The sequence below is a fragment of the Dama dama genome, chromosome 24 (genome assembly GCF_033118175.1).
Source record: "Dama dama isolate Ldn47 chromosome 24, ASM3311817v1, whole genome shotgun sequence".
NCBI classification, from domain to species: Eukaryota; Metazoa; Chordata; class Mammalia; order Artiodactyla; family Cervidae; genus Dama; species Dama dama.
Window position 1 is genome coordinate 53,188,441 of NC_083704.1, and position 19,787 is coordinate 53,208,227.

General features: G+C 57.6%; 3 protein-coding genes across 9 annotated transcripts; 1 reads left to right on the plus strand and 2 right to left on the minus strand.

Annotated features, from left to right (window-relative positions):
• Nucleotides 1-2,556: 2,556 nt before the first annotated feature.
• Nucleotides 2,557-11,723, minus strand: GPR62 (G protein-coupled receptor 62). The gene is made up of 6 exons (XM_061128472.1): nucleotides 11,653-11,723; nucleotides 10,982-11,017; nucleotides 10,285-10,420; nucleotides 8,607-8,769; nucleotides 7,371-8,501; nucleotides 2,557-3,763 (listed from the first exon to the last, which is right to left on the minus strand). Exons 1-5 carry the CDS (start codon nucleotides 11,656-11,658, stop codon nucleotides 7,385-7,387), a joined length of 1,458 nt encoding a protein of 485 aa, XP_060984455.1. The 5' UTR covers nucleotides 11,659-11,723; the 3' UTR covers nucleotides 2,557-3,763; nucleotides 7,371-7,384.
• PCBP4 (poly(rC) binding protein 4) lies at nucleotides 2,861-6,659 on the plus strand. 3 transcript variants are annotated; one of them, XM_061128473.1, is made up of 12 exons: nucleotides 2,861-2,992; nucleotides 3,220-3,243; nucleotides 3,354-3,386; nucleotides 3,610-3,726; nucleotides 3,924-4,055; nucleotides 4,180-4,308; nucleotides 4,553-4,627; nucleotides 4,775-4,819; nucleotides 4,895-4,958; nucleotides 5,083-5,135; nucleotides 5,228-5,397; nucleotides 5,774-6,659. In XM_061128473.1, the coding sequence occupies exons 1-12, from the start codon at nucleotides 2,912-2,914 to the stop codon at nucleotides 6,060-6,062; spliced, it is 1,212 nt and encodes a 403-aa protein (XP_060984456.1). In that variant the 5' UTR covers nucleotides 2,861-2,911; the 3' UTR covers nucleotides 6,063-6,659. The 3 variants fall into 3 exon arrangements, with proteins under 3 accessions (XP_060984456.1, XP_060984457.1, XP_060984458.1); XM_061128474.1 differs by having other exon boundaries at nucleotides 5,881-6,659; XM_061128475.1 differs by having other exon boundaries at nucleotides 5,971-6,659.
• Nucleotides 11,724-11,980: 257 nt separating the features above from the next.
• On the minus strand, nucleotides 11,981-19,588 carry PARP3 (poly(ADP-ribose) polymerase family member 3). Of its 5 annotated transcripts, none has more exons than XM_061128467.1 (11): nucleotides 19,479-19,588; nucleotides 18,410-18,594; nucleotides 17,912-18,037; nucleotides 17,502-17,690; nucleotides 17,204-17,336; nucleotides 16,891-17,117; nucleotides 16,513-16,662; nucleotides 16,219-16,305; nucleotides 15,795-15,972; nucleotides 14,460-14,615; nucleotides 11,981-14,025 (listed from the first exon to the last, which is right to left on the minus strand). In XM_061128467.1, the coding sequence occupies exons 1-11, from the start codon at nucleotides 19,492-19,494 to the stop codon at nucleotides 13,856-13,858; spliced, it is 1,617 nt and encodes a 538-aa protein (XP_060984450.1). In that variant the 5' UTR covers nucleotides 19,495-19,588; the 3' UTR covers nucleotides 11,981-13,855. The 5 variants fall into 5 exon arrangements, with proteins under 5 accessions (XP_060984450.1, XP_060984449.1, XP_060984452.1 ...); XM_061128466.1 differs by having other exon boundaries at nucleotides 17,496-17,690; XM_061128469.1 differs by lacking the exon at nucleotides 19,479-19,588 and adding an exon at nucleotides 19,236-19,389 and having other exon boundaries at nucleotides 17,496-17,690.
• Nucleotides 19,589-19,787: the final 199 nt, after the last annotated feature.

Below are 19,787 nucleotides of genomic sequence, written 5' to 3' on the forward strand. Positions count from 1 at the left end.
AGGGGCAGGAAGGGGCAGCCGCCATGGCTTACACAGCTGTCACCCCCCCCCCCCCCGCCCCCTGCAGCCTGAGTGGCAGGAAGCCAGGGACAGAAGGAGTGGGCATTGGATCTGGGGCGGGGGTCTGGGGAGCAGGAGGGAACACCCGAGGTCAGAGGCCTGGTCTGAGCTTGGTATGTTCTGCCAGGGAGCCCTGCTGACCAGAGGGGGCTGGGCACCCCCAGAGGTGAGCTGGAGGTCAGCGTGGCATGATTCGTAGCTGCCATGTGGGTGGCCCAGCAGGGACCTAGGTCCCACCAGGCTGGAGCAGCAAACAATTCCCTAGAGCCCCTGTGACGGCAGAAGGGGAGCCAGTATGCCTAGTAGGGCTGCTTGTTCTCAAAGCTCCTGGGAGAAGAATTAGAGGCCTGTATCAAGACCCCTTCTTCTCCCCAAAAGACAGGAAAGACCTTGAGGGTCCCTCAGAACAGGAAGGACACAGAGAAACCACCCATTCCCCCTGTCCCCCCAGCCCCCACAAACACACACGTAGCACAGGTGGGTAAACTGGAGGTCCAGGTCAGGTGCAGGCCTGGCCAAGGTCACTTGAACTTGGGGCAGTGGGGCTCTGCTGTAGACCCAGGTATCTTCTTTTTCAGGCAGAAGCCCTAGTTTTGGCCACATCTCAGCCCTTCTGCCCTGTTTTCCCAGGAGCCTTTGCCCACAAGAGGTGATGTGGAAATATCAGGTCTCCCACTGGTTAACACCCCAAAGGGGTCCGTGAGCCCCAGAAAATTCTGGAGCTTAAGATGTGGCTCTGGACAAGTACAGTCTTTTCCAAACACAACCCATGTCTACTAACCAGGCAGGGATCTCAGGGGCTACTAAAGCCTGCTCCCCACCTTTGAAGAGCCACCCCTGCAACCTTCTCCCACCCCCAAAGAGGAGAGACAGACCCAGACAGGACAGCCAGACAGAGGAGGCAGGCAGGACCCTGCTAGTCCCAGCAGACCCCACCTTTCTTGTGACCTTGGGCAGGTTACAGACCCTCTCTGGGCACCAGGCTCCCCTTCTGTTTGGTGAAGTCTTCCATTCAGATAATGTGTGTTCTGAGTAACTTCTCCGGCCTGGCTCTGGCACACAAGGAGAAGGTGGCAGTCTTGGCTTCTGCTCTGAGGGGCTCCCAGGCTGGCCAGGGTAACCGAAACTAAGCACGTCATCACGAGTGCTTTACTGGGGGAAGTGCTGGCAGCTGGGGGAATGTTAGCAAGGGCAGCCAGCGTGACGCGGGCCAGGATGCTCACAGAGCACCGGCCCTGCATCCACTGTTGACCTCTGAACTCTGGAGAGCCTACGGACAGAACTCAAGCAGAGGAAGGAATAAGTTCTGGGGAGGCAACAGTTACTGGGTAGTTTGGGGAGTCAGGACATCACCCCCTTAGTACGGATTAAGAAACAGAGGTCTCAGGACTCAGGCTTCCTGAGGCACCCAGGCTGGCAGACCCACCCCTCCCCCTCTGTGCCCAACCTCAGGCTGAGGGGTGGGGTGCGGAGGGTTTCTGAAGGGGCTGCTGGACAGAAGAGCTCTATACCCTTGATGCTGGCGGCAGGATAGGGCAGGGGGCTGGGGAGGAAGGTGCCTAGAGGTCTCTGGAGGCACTCGAGCTCCCGCCCCTCCTGGCTATGGGGATTTTTAGGGTTAGGGCCTGGTCTTGGCTCAGACTGGGCACCAGGTGGTCCCCTCCCTGTCTTCCTGCTCGGGTTCTGGTCCCCCATGAGCTCCCCATCAAGGCCGAGCCTCGGCGGGAGACAGCCGCTAAAGGAGAGGGATTTCCAAGCAGGATTAAGGTCCAGGATTAAGTCGGGGCATGAAAAGGGGTCGGGTGGGGAGGGCTGGCGGCCGGGCTAATCCCAGCAGCTAATCTCTGGCTCCTCCTTCCTCTATCAGTTAACAGCCTTGACGTTCCCCCACTGCCCCTCAGTGCCGTTCTTACCCATCTCCCAGTCCCAAGGGGGAAGCAGTCCCTCCATTTTATGGGTGAGACCACTGAGACTCAGAGCCCGAGTAATTTGTTTCTGGTACAGTAGAAAGTGCTCCAGCCTCGGAACACCGCCAGCTTGGACACGTCTAACCTCCTCGGGACTTAGGAGAGGGCTCAGAAAGCCACTGTGCACACTGCTGGTCCCAGACACCCCATGCCCACCCCCAGTGCTGAGTGAACCCTGCTCACAGCTGTCGCAGAAGCCTCTGCTCTTGTGACTCCTAGTGGACAGAGCAGCCCACCCCCCCAGAGTCTTGCTACCTTCACTTCCACCCACCTTTCAAGACCGCCTGTGGCTGCTCTGGCTCCCTCTCCAGCTGGATCTAGCCAGCGGGGGCTCTGCTTCCTGGACGTGAGTGTCTCTTGTTTGAAGTAACCTTTCAATTTGAACCCAGCCTTCAAGGCCCAGTCCACAGGAGGTGGACTCCTCTCCCAGGAGGTCAGGCAGGAGGCTCCCTCTCTCTGGACTCCCACAGGCCTCCGAGTTCATTCATTCTCTCGATGTACCAGGGAAAGGGAAGAATACCTGTGGAGACACTGGCACCCAACTCATTTTAATTCTCGTTAACTCTGGGGATTGGGCTTGGTATCCCCTTTGTACAGATGGGGAAGCTGAGGCTCAGAAGGGTTGTAGATGCTGGCCAGGCTTACACAGCTGGTGAGTCGCACACAGCACACCGGTCAGTGTGACACTTGAAACTTGTGGTCCACGCTGTCTCCCTGCTCTGGAAGTTTGTCGAGCTTGGCTTTGGGATTCCCACGTAAGGGCAGGGGACCTGAAAGAAAGTGGAGCTCCTCTCTAACCCCTCTCCCACTGCCCCCGCAGAGCCGGCCAGGCCACAGTGTGGACGCGTTCCCAGGCGGCCTCAGCCCCAGCCCCGCCTGACAGGATGAGCGGCTCAGATGCGGGGCTGGAGGAGGAGCCGGAGCTCAGCATCACCCTCACACTGCGCATGCTGATGCACGGGAAGGTGAGGCGGGGAGGCGGGGTGGGCGTGTGAGGGGTGAGGGGGCTTCCCTGTGGCTTAGGAGGGGGCAAAGGGGAAGGTGAGGCAAGACCTGGCCGGCTTGTGGCAGGGAGTTTGATCTTGGGTATCCTTGTCTCCTGTGGAGCCCAACCCACCCCACCCTCAGTGGGGGAAACGGCAGTGCCTGGGGTATGGGTATGCTGCTGACTTCACTCTTGTCTGGTTTGCAGGAGGTGGGCAGCATAATTGGGAAGGTAGGTGCCTTGTTCTATTCTGTGTGTCCCCTTCAACCTGAGACCTCAGCCTAGGAAAGGAAGCAACAACTGCTCGGCCTAAGAGCCATTCTCTGTTTTGTCTCCTGCAGAAAGGAGAGACTGTAAAGCGAATCCGGGAACAGGTGAGGATGGAGTTTGGGAGGGGAGCCCAGGGTACCTGGTTTGGAGGGGAGGGGAGATGCTCCACCCTGTCCCTGAATCCACCATCTAGGATCACCAGTCAGTGCCCCTAGAAGGTGGCCACTTCCAGCCTTGGCTGGGGCCTGGTGAGTGGGGGGCAGGCAGCTTCCTGGCCAGGAAGCAGAGAAGGAGCCCCGCTGCCCTCCGCTTGTCCTATACCCGCAGAGCAGTGCCCGGATCACCATCTCTGAGGGCTCCTGCCCTGAGCGCATCACCACCATCACTGGGTCTACAGCAGCTGTCTTCCACGCAGTCTCCATGATCGCCTTCAAGCTGGATGAGGTCTGTGGCCGGCTGGAGGGAGGCCAAGGGTGGTCCCCTAGGAGGAACGGGACTCTGATCCACAGAGTGACTATGGGTGGGATGGAAGGCCAAGTGGGATGTGGGTGGGCTTCCCTCCTTCGCCCCCCAGTAGGAAGGTGCCCCAGGGGTGGGGGAGCAGCAGAGGCAGGCACGGCCAACCGAGTCTTTCTGGACAGGACCTCTGTGCTGCTCCTGCAAACGGAGGGAGTGTCTCCAGGCCTCCAGTGACCCTGCGCCTTGTCATCCCTGCAAGCCAGTGTGGCTCGCTGATTGGGAAGGCAGGCACCAAGATCAAGGAGATCAGAGAGGTGAGGGGAGGGGGGTCTCGAGGGGAGAGCTGGGCTTACGGCTTCCTATCCCCTGGGGAGCTATGAGCCGGGGCACTCTGGGTTATGGGAGTAGCCGGAAGTGGCCCCCGTTCTTTGCCCACAGACTACAGGTGCCCAGGTGCAGGTGGCAGGAGACCTGCTCCCCAACTCCACAGAGCGTGCTGTCACCGTGTCCGGGGTGCCTGATGCCATCATCCTGTGTGTGCGCCAGATCTGTGCTGTCATCCTGGAGGTGGGCCCGGGGGCAGGGAGGGAGGGCAGGGGCTGGACCCTGGGGCTGCTTCGTCAGGCCCCCAAGCCTATGCCTGTGGCACCAGGTGGGGGTAGGGCGGGGTTGCGGGGTTGGATGTGAGAAGCTCAAGGACATCTGTGTTTATCTGGGGCTTGTGGGGAGGGCCTTGGGGACACAGGGCCCTTGGGGAGGGCAGGGGGGCCTGGGAAGGCCCTGACTGAGCCTCCCCATGTGTGCCTCCCAGTCCCCACCCAAAGGGGCCACCATCCCGTACCATCCGAGCCTCTCCTTAGGCACCGTGCTCCTCTCCACCAACCAGGTGAGGGGGACAGCAGGAGGGGTGGGACGTGTTACTGGAGAAGCAGGGGAGGTGGAGGAAGGAATGGGGGGTCCAGGGAGAGGTGGGGGGGGGCTGGCCACACTCCCCTATCACAGTGACCCCCTTTGACCCGCTCTGTCCTCACAGGGGTTCTCTGTCCAGGGTCAGTATGGCGCTGTGACTCCAGCTGAGGTGAGTGCCCAAAGCCCATGGCACCCCTTCCGGAATAGAGCCTCCTCTGACTCCTGACCCCTCTTCTTGGCACAGGTCACCAAGCTCCAGCAGCTCTCGGGCCACGCAGTCCCCTTCGCCTCACCCAGCATGGTGCCAGGTGAGGGAAGGGTGCCAGGAACCAGAGGCAGATCCCAGGGGGCCGGGCAGCTCCCTCTGGAAAGGACGAGGGGAGGCAGGAAGGACCCAGACTCATGCCCAGTCCCTCTTCTCCCCACCTGCAGGACTGGACCCTAGCACACAGACCAGCTCACAGGAGTTCTTGGTTCCCAACGACGTGAGCATGGGATGGGGTGGTTTGAGGGGGAGGGGAGGGAGGCCCAGGGGGATCTGGGCCTCACCTAGGATCGAATTCCACCCTCTCCCCAGCTGATCGGCTGCGTGATCGGGCGCCAGGGCAGCAAGATCAGTGAGATCCGGCAGATGTCAGGGGCACATATCAAGATCGGGAACCAAGCCGAGGGCGCTGGTGAGCGGCACGTGACCATCACTGGTTCACCCGTCTCCATCGCCCTGGCCCAGTACCTCATCACTGCCTGGTGAGTGTGGGATGGGGGGGTGTCACAGGTCATGGGGCTTCTGTGCCTGAGAAAGGCACCGGTCGGGTGGAGAGAGTGGACCTCCCTTCTCCCGGGCCTGTCCTCAGTCCATCCCTGTCTCTCCTCCCTGGGACTCCAGTCTCCCCATTTCCCCCCTTACCCTATGCTGGATCTGCTTGTCTTTGTCCTTATCTGCTTGTATCCCGATCCCACCCTTCCGACCTGTCCCATCTTTTCCCCAAACACGCCCACCCATGTCATTGTTCTCAATTCCTGTTTTTCATCTAATCTCATCCCTTATATTTGCCCTCATTGCCCCCTTTCTCACTCCCCCCCCCACCTTCCCTTCATCTTCCCCCTCTATCCCTCTTTCCAGTCTAGAAACGGCCAAGTCTACCTCTGGGGGGACACCCGGCTCGGCCCCCACAGACCTGCCTGCCCCTTTCTCGCCACCCCTGACGGCCCTGCCCACCGCTCCCCCAGGCCTGCTGGGCACGCCCTATGCCATCTCCCTCTCCAACTTCATCGGCCTCAAGCCCGTACCCTTCTTGGCTCTACCACCTGCCTCCCCAGGGCCACCGCCGGGCTTGGCGGCCTACACTGCCAAGATGGCAGCGGCCAATGGGAGCAAGAAAGCTGAGCGGCAGAAATTCTCCCCCTACTGAGGCTGGCTGAGGCACAGGTGTGGGGGCAGGCAGGACCGCCGGCAGGGGGCTGCCTCTGCTACCTGCCCAAGGACTCCACCCCGGGAGGGGGCCCCAAACGCCGCTAATGCCCAGACGCATGGATGCACCCCCCCACCCTGCCCCGGTCTGTGGGAGCTCCTGCTCTCAGGGGGTGGTTTCCGGCCCAGGGTTTTGGGAGCTGTGGCAGCCCCAGGATAGGGGGCTTGACCCCCTCTAGCTCTGTGCTTGGATGCAGGGAGCATCCTAAGTGCCCCCACTTTGGGGGGGTCACTCATGCACTCCCCATCCCTCAGGGCTTCCCTTCCACTGTCCCCTGTGTGGGGGTCCGGGAGGAGGCCTGGGGGTGGCTGGGGGCCTTGCTTCTCTCCCCACCTCCCTGCAGATTCCTGCTGCTTCCACTGATACCCTTTTGACTGGAACGGACTGGCTGGGCTTGGCAGAGGGCAGCCCGAAGAGGGGGCACTGCCAGGCAGCTGGGGGAGTGGCATGGGGGCAGGGGCCGAGTTCTCAGCAGCAGATACTCTGTACAGTTTTTTCAATTCCTGTTTTTGAATAAATATTCTCAGAGACCAGGAAGCTGTGAAACATTGTGGGTGTTGGCAAAACCTACAGAAAATGGGTGCAGCTGAGGTCCCAGAGGACCCCCATCTATATGACTCCATCAGCCCCAGCTGGGCTTCAGCCCCTTTCCACATGCCAATTCTGGCTCTTTGGGGGTCATGTTGTCCAGCCTCCTGTCTCTGGCACCAAAATGATCCAGGTTTTTTTTTTTTTTTTTTCTGGGCATTTTTAGAAGCTGATGGAGGAGTCTCAGTAGTTCTGTCCAGCCTCTTCTTGGTGCACATGTCGCAGAGGTCTTTCCGAATGTCCCTCTACTGGTTCTTCCTGCTGTGGCTGTAACCCAGGCCAGCCCTGCTTGGCCCACCCCCTCTGGCTGTGAGCCCTTAGGGCGTCTTCTCTGTGATCCTGCCCACCTCGGCTTCTTCCCTGGCCTGGGGACCATCTGTGAGTGTCCAGATCACTCAGGCTGGAGGAGCCCTTAGACACAGTCCGGGGTACAGATGGGAAAACTGAGGCCCAGGGAAGGGCAGGTGTGTGTACACAGCCATGCAGAGTTGGGCCTGGAACTCAGGATTCCTCCCAGAAGAATCTGGGCCTCACCAGGCTACAGGCCCCCTTTCTCCCATTCCAGGGTCAGAAGTCCAGGCAGGGCACCTGCCACAAGCTGTGCTGGAGGCTGGACGGGCCCTTCCCGATACCACCCTGCTCTCTCCAGTCCCGGCTCACCTGGGAGACATCTCTCACGTGGCCTCTGACATGCTCAGGCTCTCCCTTCCTGTCAAGTCCCGGCCTTGTTCAGGTGCCTCCGAAGCGCCAAGGGCAGGGCCCTCTGGAGGTCTCTGGAGGCGCTGCAGGAGGGCCCGCGGGTGCCAGGCCCGCGAAGTGCAGGCTCTCGGGGACCGCGGCAGCGCTCGGCGGGCAAGGCGGCCCAGCGTCCGGCGTACAGGGCGCTGCAGCAGGCCGTACAAGAAGGGGTGAGCCGCGAAGGCCGAGTAGGCTATCCAGGTGACGGCCGCCTCGGCCGCTGCGGCCTGGGCAGCAGGCGCCAAGCACGCACAGCCATAAGGCAGCCAGCAGGCTGCGAACTGGCCCACGGCCAGCGCCGGAGCCAGGGCTGCTTTGCCCCAGGGCGGGCGAGGCCGGAGGGGCGGCAAGATGGACAGGCGACTGTCCAGAGAGTCGGAGCGCGGCCGGGACCCGCGTGCGGGCCGTGGGGGCCACAGGGCGGCCCGGCGCGCCACGAGGAAGATGCTGCCGTAGGCGCCGAGCAGCAGGAGGGCGGGCAGCGCGAAGGCCAGCAGCGCCCAGAGCGGCCGGAAGGGCCCGAGGCCCCCGGCCAGGACCGAGCAGCGAGCCGGGGCCGGGGGCGGTGCGGGCGGCGGCCCGAGCAAAGAGAGCGCGCCCAGCAGCCCGGCCGCCGCCCACACGGCCGTGAGCACGAGGGTGGGCGGAGGCCGCGCGCCCGGCCGCAGCGGATGAACTATGAGGCGGTAGCGCGCCAGGCCGAGCGCCGCCACGCCGAGCGTGCAGGCGGGCAGCAGCGCCGCCGAGAGGAAGCGCGCCGCGCGGCAGGGTGCGGGGCCCAGGCGCACGCGGCCCAGCCCCGGCGGCGGAGCGGCCAGCAGGCCCAGCGGCATGATGGAGGCGGCTGCCAGCAGGTCCACGACGCACAGGTGCACGAGGTAGAGAGCGTCGCGCAGTCCCGGCGTGCGCAGCACCACCACCAGCAGCGCGCCGTTGCCCAGCAGTGCCGCCGCCTCCACGAGAGCCGCCAGGATCAATCCCATCGAGGCTGCGACTTCTGGGGCGCTCAGCCCTGTGGCGTTGGCCATTCGAGTGCTGAGGCTTCGCCCTGTGCTGGGAGGCAGAGAGAGAGAGAGAGATGGAGCTTTCCCCTCCCCGCCCCCCAGTACCCTCATTCCCTTCACCCACCACCCATCCCTTGCTCCTCTGGCCTCTCACCTCACAGGCTGCCCAGGCGCTGGCTCAGACGCCCCGGCTGCCATCCTTCTGGGGGTTTGGCTGGCCCCATGGAAGGGTGCAAGCCGGGGACTGTGGCTCTGTCCTCCACACCAGCGACTCAGCCCCTGCTGGAGATGGTACCGGCTGTCACTCTGATGCTGCCCTTTGGAGACACACAGAGCTGGCAAGGGAGGGGCAGGGCCTGGCACCGGCCCCCTGGGTCCTAGCAGCTGCCAGCTGGAGGCTGGAGGCTGTGCTGTGGAAATGCTGGGGGTGCCTGGGGAGGGGGGCCCAGAGCAGCCATAGGCTGGAGTGCAGACTGAGGACGTTAGAGTGTAGGCTTTGGAGTCAGCTAGGTCCTATTCTGCCTTTTCCAGGCAGAAAATCTGCTCTCTTGTGCCATCCCCCTCAATGAGGGTAACTGGATCATTCAGCCTTGGTACTGAGGGGAAACTGAGGTATCAGGGACACAAGAGCTGGAGCTGGGAGACCGCTAAGTACCCTCTGGTCCTCAGGAGGGTTAGTTCTCTAGGTAAAGTGATGGGGGAAGCAGAGGACTTGGCACGTAGTAGGTTGCTCAGCTGGTATTAGCTTGGCACAGAATAGGTGCTCCAAGCCACTGTGGAATTAATGAGAGGAAGCCTTATAGGCAACTAAAGGCTATTTTGGGTTGTTTTTGCTGTTAGCAAATGAGTTTGCTTCTGCTAAGAATACCCAGAGTTTTCTTTAGGAAGCTACCTTCCCCAACTCTCAGGACACGTGGTTTGGTTCAGATCCTAACCTTTCATATCATACTCCAGGCACAAAAACCCAGCCCTAGCCATGGTATGGCACCCCCCGAAAAAGGTATTGGTTCAGGGAAAGATGTGTGACTCCAATGGGGTCATGTCGCCCAGTCCCATGGCAAAACCCCATTTATACCCTGATAGCTTGCATTTGTGTCTGAAGCTCCTTCCTCTCTGTGAACCCCAGTCTGGATACCCAGGTGCCTCTTCAACATCACTCCCAGTACAGAAGCTACTGGGTGTCTCAAAAGCTCTATACCTCAACACAGGACCTGACTCATGACCCCCGACCCCAACTTTCTCCACAGAATCCTCCCCTTCTTAGTAAATGCCATCTCAGAAGTTTCTATTGACACCTCCCTTTCCCACTCACCCCACATCCAAACGATCAACCTGTGTAAATTCAGCCATGTCTCACCACCATTATGTTCCCAGGCACTGCCACCCCTCACCTGGACCACTGCAGCATCTTCCTCACCCATCTCCTGATCTTCGTTCCTGCACCTCATGGTGGTCATTTGTCTGTTTGCCCTTAGATCCACTCCCAAATTCCCCAGCACTGCCCTGCATGCCAAGAAACTGATTTCCCAGGCTCCTCTGTCAGTTGGTTTTGGGGTATATTCAGCCAGTGGGAGCTACCAGCAGAACTGGAGGGTGGCAGGAGGGAAGAAGCCAGGGTACTTTTCCTCTCATGCTCAGCCTGGATCTACCTCTAGATCCACCTCTGTGGAAGACTTCATCTCCCTCCATAGTCCTGGCTTCCTTCAGGCAGCCCCCTCTGGGGTTCTGGCACCTGCTGGGGGAGCCCAGTCTTGGGCATTGGAATTCCATTATCCTTCCAACCTAAGAATGGTAGCAACTACCTGCTGTTGCTAATCCCGGGATTGACTCACCAGCCCCTCTGATAGTCCAGCTCCTTCTTTGTATCAAATTCCTCTTGTCTGGAATACATAGAGTGATTTGTGTTTTGTTGATTGGATCTTGACAACATAGATCCACTCTGTATGCAGCTGGCCAAAGTGGATCTCTCTAAAGACAAATCGGATCAGGTCACGATCCTGCACTCATCTCTCCAAGAGCGTCCCATCATCAAAATAGACTCAGCCCCTCTGTGCTGAGATTGCCTTCTCCTCACCTTTCTGACCTCATCCGCCTCCTCCTTGCCTCCCATACTTCCAGCCATGCAGTCTTTGTGCTGGTCCCACATGTCAAACTCCTTTCCCCTTGGGGAAGTTTGCATGTGCTGTTTCTTCCGTCAGAACACCCTTCCCCCAGATCTCTTAATGACTCGTCCTCTCACCTAATTCAGGTCTCTGCCTTCAGTGACCATCCTTCCTAAAATTGTTCCACTTTCCCATCACTGCTTCTTTAACCCTGTTTTATTTTTCTTACTGGCCCTTTTCCTACTTGAAATTGTATTTCATATCTACACACGTGCTGCTTAGAGCCTGTTTTACTAGAATGCAAGCCCCTTGGTAGCAGGGACCTTATCTGTGTCTTGCTTGTGTCTGTGCCTCACAGGCACACAGTCCACACCAGCACGGATCAGGGTGGCAGACAACAGGGCATGGATCTCTGGGTTTAACTCACCTGCTGCTGGAATTTGAAGGGCTCTGGTCCAGTTCTCTGTTATTTGGATGAGATTGGTGCTCAGAGAGGGAAGGCATGTGTTCTAGATTACCCAGCTGAGTTGTACCTGGAATCTGGGTCACCTGCTTCCTATGCTCTGTCCACACAGTCACTACTTCCCGTACCTGACCACAACTTTGATGTGGGTATTTGCCTCTAGGAGGTGAATCTGAGGTCCTGGTTCAGAGGAAGGAGAGGGCATTGGCTTTCCCACTGCCCAGTTAGGCCTGTAGGGCCTAGGGAGGACTCAGCAGGACCAGATGGGAAAGCAGATGAGAACAGGTGCCTGGGGAAGACAATAGGCAGGGATGGGGACTATGGTGGGTTGGGGAGTGCATTCTCTCTCCAAAATCGTTCAACTAAATTAACAGTGAAAACATTTTGTAGTTTATCATCTTTTTTTTTTTTTCCCAAAAAGAAATGCAGGGAGGATAAACCAGAAACTACAGTAGGTTGGTGGGCATGGAGCATGGAGTGAGAGGGCTAGGAGAAGAACACTCTTCTGAGCACAGATTTGGACAGACTGGATTTTGGAGGACCATATTAATGGTCTGTGTGTTGAAAAAAATAAAAATAAACAAAGATGAGAAAGCCCCCTAAAAGTGAATATATTTAGAAACAAATGAACATACCTGCATTTCAAATGAATAACCACCACGATGAAGGGAAATAAATAACTAATCCAAGTAATATTTGAACCTGTGTTCAAATTGTTGCTTTGACCATTGAACTTCAGTCTAAAGACAAAAAAGTTAGCTTGAATAGGTTTGATAAAATCTTGAACTCTACTTAGCAAGTTTGTTTTTCACAATGGTTATGGGTACAGCAATTCTGAAACTGCTTTTGTGTGGGATTAAGCAAATAAGTAAATGATTTGAGGTTGATGTGAACCAAGGTTCTGACTATAGGGGAAGGGAGTATAATTATAGATTTGGGGAAGAATGGAAGGACACATTGGAATTGGAGAAACAGAGAGAGATGTGTTTATTTACATGTACATATTTCTTAGTCCTCTTTGCTACCAGGACTTAAAAGCAATGACACGCAGTTCCAAGGAGCATACCTCTGCCCAGATTTTGGATTCTCAATATCATCCCCTGCTCTAGGGAACCCCTGTGGAGAAATGGCTGATTCTAGGTTTGTACAAGATGAGCCTGGAACATCATGTAATAACCAGAACATAAGGAAATGCTCACAAAATAGTGTAGACACAGGAGTTAGCCTGAAGGACCTTCTGCTGGCCAAAGCAGGGACAATTTGAGGATCAAAACAGTAACCATAATGGATTGGAACCCAGTGAATATAATCGGAACCCACAGGTCCATACTGATAATAAGGAAAGAAAGGTGACTGTTATTAATAAATATAGAAGAAATGATGGAATTAGATAAAAATTTGCAACCATCTTAGCAAAAATTCATTAAAGTCATCAATTTCAGGTAAAAATCGTCACTAAATGTAAAAGCTAGTAGGTGAAAGTTGATAAGGAATGGGACATTTACACCTCAAAATATTTCCCCACAGATTACTGATCAATTACAAATGGAGGAAATGATAACTTCCTAGTGGAACAACCTGGTGGACACGACTTTGAGCAATCAAAGTTACATCACCAAGGATGGGATATGTCCCTCCTGATATAGTACACCAAGGACATGTCATTCACGTAATGTTCCTGCCAAACTGCAATGCCTGAATCTAATTATTCCAAAATATCAGACAAACATGAACTGAGAGAGTCTATAAAACAACTGACCTGTACTCTTTAGGAGTGTCAAGAGTGTCAAAAGTTATGGAGGAAAAAGAAAAGGCTCAAAAATGGTTTCAGATTAAAGGAAATCAAAGAGAATGACAACAAAATGCAGGGTATGACCCAGCACTGGATCCTGACCTGCTGTCTAGGGTCTGCTCCTCCTGTTTGTGGACAGAGTAACCTGGGTTGATAATTACCATTCCTTTCATGACAGCAGAGTTGAACCCCTCACAAATATTCTCAACTCATTTATAATAGATAAAAGACACACATGGGTGTTTGGTGGCAAGACACGAGAAATGCTTGATTTGCCTGGCTGTGTCTGAACTGAAGAAATCACCAGATGGGTCCCCACATGACTAACAGCTCTTGAGTGGATGGGAAGGGTCCCTTTCAGAGGCTCAATGATCAGAGGAGGACAGTTGTTGCAAGGACCAACATAGACTGTGACCACAGTGGGTGGGAGTGTGTGTATGACTATGTGAGTATGGTGGTCACTCCCTGGAGTGGGGCTGGAAATGCTGTGTGGCGTGGCGAGTCGCCCTGGAGAGCAAGGAGGCCCGGGCCTGGTGCAGCTATGGCACAGACAAGCAGAGGCCAGGGAGTACGCCAATACAATGTTTAATAAACTTGCCTGTGCATGCCTGATGTGCAGCCTACCTCTCTTGTTTATTCATTTATTTTTTGCCACACATCTTGTGGGATCTTAGTTCCCCGACCAGGGGTTGAACCTGTGTACCCTGCAGTGAAAGCAGAGTCTTAACCACTGGACCGCCAGGGAAATCCATCATCTCACCTCTCTTGGATGGACAGTTAGGTCAGAGTAGATGGCCTGGGTGGATGTGGGACCCACCCACTTTCAGTTTGTGCCCCTCTAACTACACAGCCTTGAACAGGTGCATCGTGTTGCAGTCCATCACACCCATCACCTTAGGAGGTGAGACTGAGGCCACAGCCATGCCAGAACCAACAGAGAGGGGATCACTGGAACACAGGAGGGAGATGTGAGAGCAGGAAGTGGATATGGGATTGAGGATGATGGTCGAGCTCCTGGCAGGGGGCGGGAGGGTTGGGTGGACAGCTCAGAGGTGAATCTCTAGCAGGTAGCGCAGGCGGCACTGGCTCTCCTGGTAGATGAGATATTCGCTCTGGGAAAAGCTGGAGCTTCTGAACTCTGGGCAGGGCATGGGCTGGCCCTGGGGCACCACTACTCGCTGGCCATCTAGCTCCAGCTCAGTGTCCTGGGTTGGATCTGCAGGGCACAGCAAAGGCCATGGGTGACCCAAGGGCCACTGGTCCTTGGCTTTACCAGTTAGTCCTACCCCCTATGCTCTTCTATCATAGGGAGTGCCCACTCGTTCCCCCCAGCCAACCTCCAAACTGCTGCACAGGGTGGGCCTTCTGCCTAGAATCTCCTCCCCCATTTCTCTGCCTGGAAAATGCTTGCTCATCTTTCCATGCTCAGTCAATGACACCTCTTCTTTGAAGCCCTCCTGGGTGCCCAGGAATGATCTGTTGAATCAGTGAGCGTATGTTGAATGACAAAGTGAAGGACTACGGTGAGGAAGCCGGCTTCTTCTTGTCCTTCTTCACAGTCCCTTTCCTGCTCACCTTCTCCCTGAAAGCATCCTGCTTCATCTCAGCCTCACCTCTATCCTTAGGCCTGCCCAGCTTCCTGAGACTCACCAGGCTCTGTGTGGCCACGGGCAATGACACTGTCAAAGCCAGAGGGTGGCTGCTTCAAGCTGGGCTCGTCGACGGTGATGTGGTACTCTCTGCCCAGTGCCACCTCACCCAGGAACATGTAGCCAATGCGATGGGCCCCGCAGGACATGCCAGTAACTGGGGGACACAGGAAGGCTCAGGGTAGGCAGACTGGCCCTCTGCCTGACTCCCTGGGCCCCTCTCTGCTGCATTGTTATCTCCTTTGGCTTTGCTGCCCAGGCCCAGAAAAGTGCTCATCCTTCTTCCATCCTTCCTCCTACCATTTCTCCAGGCTCCTTGTCCCTTCCTGCCTCTTTTCTCCTCTCAGCTCAGAGGCCAGGCCTCTGCCACCCTCACCAAGGTCAGTAATGGCCTTTCAGTGACCATATCTGGGGCAGGGGCTCTTCTAGCCTGCTCTGCTGATTTTGCCACTGGCCTCCTTCACCCTCTATCCTGGGATCCTCTTACAAAGATCTCCTGAGGCCACCCTCCTCTCCTTCTTAGGCTCTTCTGCCCTCCTAGTGGGCTCCCAGGCCTTGAGCAACCTTCAGCCCCATCTGTTCTTAGATGACTCCTCCGACCTTATTCTCCTGAGTGGGGGCAGGTGGTGGTCTCCAATAATGCAGTCAACCGGGACCGAGGAGCCAGTATAGGGAGATCAGCTCAGTGAGGACACCTCTGGACAGAAACTTGGGGGTCATCAGAGACACCCTCCACCCTATCCCATACACTGCCCATCCCGCCTCTCACATACTCCTCTCCTGGCTTCTCTCCTCCTCCATCCACTGCCCTGGAGTGGGCGCCCATCATAGTTGGCCTGGATGGGAACACAGCCTCCCAGCAGCCTCTGACCTTAGCCACCCTCCCTGTGGCTGCAGCCAGGTTCAACTGTACTCCCCATCTTTCTCTGAAGAGGTTCCTTTGATCGTCCTGGGCCCCAAGCCCCCCATCCACACCAGGCATTTTCTCTAAGCTTTGTTATCAGGCTGTGCTCAGAGATGCTGACCTGCTGCAGCCTCCCAGCTTCATGCCACCCCTGGGCTACTTTACCTCAAAGGCTCCTCTTTCACCGACCCCCTCCCCAGGTCAGGTTGGCACCTAAATCCTATCCACATCGCCACCCCCTCCCAGGAAGCTGTCCTGACCACCAGATGCCTCCTGAGTCCCCCAACTGCCAGGATTCCCCACTGAGCTCTCGAGTCAGTAAGCATCCAAGAGATCCTCTCCTGGGTCCACCACCAATTGGACAAGCAATTGGCCCCGTGCTCCTCAGCGTCGACATGCCCACTCAGGACTTGGCCCTGAGGGATACCTCACCATAGCCAGCCGACTTGCAGTTCTCTGAGGCGAAGTAGATGCCCTTGCCAACACGGCCTCCAGAATGTGGCATAACGCGGAGCCCGCTGGTGAGGATGGCAGCCACCACGGCCACGTTGGTGCCATGCCACAGTAGCTTCCGATTACCCAGCTTGGCGTGGACCTGGAACCGATCTCCCTGGGGTGGGGGGAGGTGGGAAGCAGGAGAGTCATGCCCCCCAAGCTCAGGTGCTTCTGTCTGCTATCAGAGGAGATAACCAAGGCCAAGGGCCCCCCAGCCAGTCACATACTCATGAACACATGCACAAGACCTAGGCCTGGTGGAAACTGGTCAGAGTGGCTCAGCCTACTCCCTAAGGAGTGGGTAAGCCAAGGCCATCTCTCTCAGGGAGAAGGTAGTGGTAATGGGGGGACTCTCCCTCACCTCCCCTTCTCGGTCCACTTTCCAAACGTGTTGAAGAGCAGGGGGCCTGAAGCTGTTGCTAGTCTGTTTTAAGTAGGCATGTATCACCTGCAGGGACAGCAGAAGTTGGGTGTCAAGAGCAAGAGACATGTGGACCAACCTCCTCTTGTCCCCCAGTCTCAGGGCTCTCCTCAGGGCCTGGAGACACAGCGAGAGAAGGCCCAGGGCGAGGGACCCCTCTGGGCACCTGGAGGGCAGACAGGCAGAGGAACAGTGCCCACTGCTAGCTCAGCTCCTCTGCGGGGCCCGGCCCACCTTGTACTCAGGCATCTCTGGGTCCAGCAGCTGGAGCTGGCACTTGAGGAGCTGGTAATCTCGGTCCAGTGGGTGTGGCACCTCCTCCACTTTCTTTATCTCCTCGGGGGCTGCCTGCAGGGTCTGTGCCAGCTCGATGTCTGCCAGCACCTAAGGTGATGGGCATTGGCAGCCTGGCTGTCCCCTTGAGCCTCCCTTGCCCTCCCACCTGACTAGGACCATGGCTGCCCCACCTGTGTGTCTTACCTATTCAGCCGCACCCCATCTATCTGCCTGGCCTTCCCCTCCTCTGTCCTTCGGCCTGCTCGTCACAGTCCATCTCTCTGTCCCCCATATCTCTTGCCCCGTCTGTCTGCTTTGTAACCTGCCAGCCCTCACCAGCAACATGTCCTTCTTGGCCTGCAGAAGCTCAGGGGAGTTGATGGGCGGGGGTCGGCTGCGGCCGAAGTTGTGGGGAATTACAGTGTAGAAGTGGGAGGACAGTTCCTCTAGTCTGTGCCCACCGTCTGCGGGGGCTTTCAGGGCCGCCTCCACTGCCTCCAAGGCCTCGAACCCCCGGGCGATCTGCTGCTTGCTCAACTTCCCCAGTGGCATCTTCTTCACATCTGGGGGGATGGGGAGAGTGGGGAGACTGCCTCGCAGCCTTGCCACCCCCAGGCTCCTGTTACCCTGCCTGCCCCCCACTCCTCACCCAGGTTCATGAGGGCCATGGCATTCTGAAACATGTCCTTGCTGAAGATGTTGGTGATGAGCTTCTGTGTGGCTGCGTCCAAGGAGCAGGGCCGCACCTGCTGAACCACGGCCCTCACTGGGCCTCCGTCCACCTAGGGGTAGAGGACACATATGGGCAGGAGCAGCTGGCCTGGGCACCTGCAGCCAGAGCAGGTCGAGGCTAGAGAGCGAGGCCTGTCCTGGGTGCACAGCCAGGCAGTAGTGGTCCCCTCCCTCCGCCCAGGCCCACCCTCCCTCCCTGACCACTTCACCTTCACCTTCACCACGACTTCCTGGGCCTCGTCCTCTCTCTGCACTTCGATAAGTGTATACTTGCCGGGGTGGGCCACAAAGTGATCCCGCTCTGCCCAGCTGTTCTTGGTCTTGTCCCGAAATTTCTTCTCAAAGTCCTTCTTCGCATCCTCCAGTGACACGAAGCGGCTGAGCTTGGACTGGCCCACCTCTCCCTGAAAGCGACAGCCACAGTGCCCGCCATAAATGCTTGCTGGCCTCTGTTGTGCCAGCCTGTGCCAAGTGCCCCTGGGCGTCAGAGGTGGGGCAGGGCCACAGTCAGTGGCTGTGGCCTTTCGGCCTGAGTAAGCTGTGGGGACCCTTGGGGGCAGCAGGCATGCACTGAGCAGGGAGAGGTGGGGAGGAGGTGGGCACAGGATGGGTGGTTGGCACTCACCACGCGTCCCCAGCGGTTCCAGCAGAAGAAGCAGTCACCTTCTTCCAGCAGCTGGATGATGTAGAACTTGTTGTTGTTGTTCCCAATGTTGGTTTGGTTCAGGGTACAGTCGTAGTCTTCATGCACCTGTGGCCAGAAGGGGTGCAGTGCAGGGAGGGCAGGCTGGCTCAGGCCACCCCTGGGGTGCCTGGCTGGACGCTGCCAGGAATCAGACTGCACTGGGGTGTCAGAGGAGGCCCTGTCCGGGAACCCTGCCTTAAATGTGGTAGGGGAAAGCCTTCTCAGCTCAGGGGCTTGCCCTGTGGTCTGAAGAGCAGACGTGACCTGCCTGGATCTGATGGGCTATAGCCCTGCCTGACCTCTGGGGTCTCGGGAGAACACAGCTTTTTTGGGAGCCTGGAACCACCTGGCCAGAGCCAAGGGGGTGGGGAGCAGGTCTGAGTGTCCTTGTACCCAGGAGGGAGCAGGCATCGGGACTGGCTGGGGACTACAGCTTACCTGGGTTCCAGGGTTGCAGCTGAGTGGACATGAGGGGTCCACTCGGGCTATGCACTTCTCTGTGGGCGCGGCCTTGAGGGCCTCAGCAGTGGAACGGAAACTGTCCTCCTCTTCTGCCCCCTGTCGCCCCTTCTTCTTCTCAGGACCCTCATGCTGCACTTGGAGCTTGCGCTTTGGAGCCATGGCTGTTCGGTGGCACAGAGGAGTCCCTCAGACCTCCACGGCCTTTGTACCTGACCTGGCTGGCACAGCACCAACTTGCCCCACTCTGAGTTTGCCTTTGGCAACCTCCCTCTGCCTCAATTTCCCCCCCCTCCTCCCCTGGTCCCTGACCAAAACCAGATCTCTGCACCCCGGATACACCCCTTTCTCTAGTCACTGGGGCCAGGCCCGGCCTCTGTACCGTCTTCCCAGTTTGATTGAGGAAGAGGGGCTCTCCACCCTCTCTAGCTCTCCTGTGTATACTGAGGTGGAAGGGAAAGTGAAAGGAAAATCTCCCCCCTCCCACTTCTGGACTCCTCCTCGCAGAGCACTCTCTGTCCCTCCCCCTCTCAGCTGACTTGGACCTGGCATGGCTGCTGGGCTGAGTCACCCCAGCTATGGAGGAGAGTGGGCAGTGGCTCCTGGGGGCAGCACTCATGAGGGACAGCAGCTCTGTCCCTCCAGAGCTTGGGACCCAGTAGCACAGAAACTTCCCAGCAGACTCAAGACTTCTGGGATGCCAGTCTGGGTCCTAGACCAGTGGCACTGAACTGCCAGAGGGCAAAAGCCAGTCACACCCACCCTGCCCTGTGGAGGGCTGTGGGCAGGGCCATAGGGCACTCACCTAAGAGAAGCAGGGACCTGCGAGAAGTGGTGGGCACCCGGTCAGTACCTCCTAGGCAGTCAATTCTAACAACCCTCTGTAAGCCTTAGGGGAGCAGGGATGAACTGGGTGTGGGTAGATTTCCAGTTATTTGGTCACCAGTCTGGTGAGTCAGAGGCTGGGCAGGCCGAGGAGGGGCAGCCTGTCCCATGGATGGGTGGACACTTGATCTGGACACAGCCAAAGCCCAGGGGACTGACGCACCCTTAGCGTTGCACATCTTGCCTGAGGCATGCAATACGTGTCCACCGGTTTGTCAAGTGACCTTGGCCGCAGGTGCAGGCATTGCCTTCCTCTCCAAGGGACTGCCTGGCTCCCTCTCCCCCCGTTACTAGGGAGTCAGACTCTCACCCTGGCCCCCGCCCCTGACCGGGAGGAGTCACGGTCCAGGGAAAGGAACCCTGCATCTCTGACGCCCCCCAGCGTCCAAGGGGCGCAAATACAGAGAAGGCGTCGGAGTCCGACCCCTCTTCAGACGTCAGTCAGCGGCTGGGCGCATGCGCCACAGTTGTT

Excerpts from the sequence above, each read along its gene's own strand:
- PCBP4 (XM_061128473.1), top strand. The coding sequence starts at position 2,912 with ATGAGCGGCTCAGATGCGGGGCTGGAGGAGGAGCCGGAGCTCAGCATC. Across the intron at positions 3,244-3,353 it reads TGGGCAGCATAATTGGGAAG|AAAGGAGAGACTGTAAAGCG; the intron begins GTAGGTGCCTTG and ends TGTCTCCTGCAG. Across the intron at positions 4,628-4,774 it reads TGCTCCTCTCCACCAACCAG|GGGTTCTCTGTCCAGGGTCA; the intron begins GTGAGGGGGACA and ends CTGTCCTCACAG.
- GPR62 (XM_061128472.1), bottom strand. Across the intron at positions 10,421-10,981 it reads CCTTCAAATTCCAGCAGCAG|AGAGATCCACTTTGGCCAGC; the intron begins GTGAGTTAAACC and ends ATTTGTCTTTAG. Across the intron at positions 8,502-8,606 it reads GCGCCTGGGCAGCCTGTGAG|CACAGGGCGAAGCCTCAGCA; the intron begins GTGAGAGGCCAG and ends TCTGCCTCCCAG.
- PARP3 (XM_061128466.1), bottom strand. Across the intron at positions 14,616-15,794 it reads CTGCAAGTCGGCTGGCTATG|TTACTGGCATGTCCTGCGGG; the intron begins GTGAGGTATCCC and ends TGTGTCCCCCAG. Across the intron at positions 14,026-14,459 it reads CCGTGGCCACACAGAGCCTG|ATCCAACCCAGGACACTGAG; the intron begins GTGAGTCTCAGG and ends TGTGCCCTGCAG.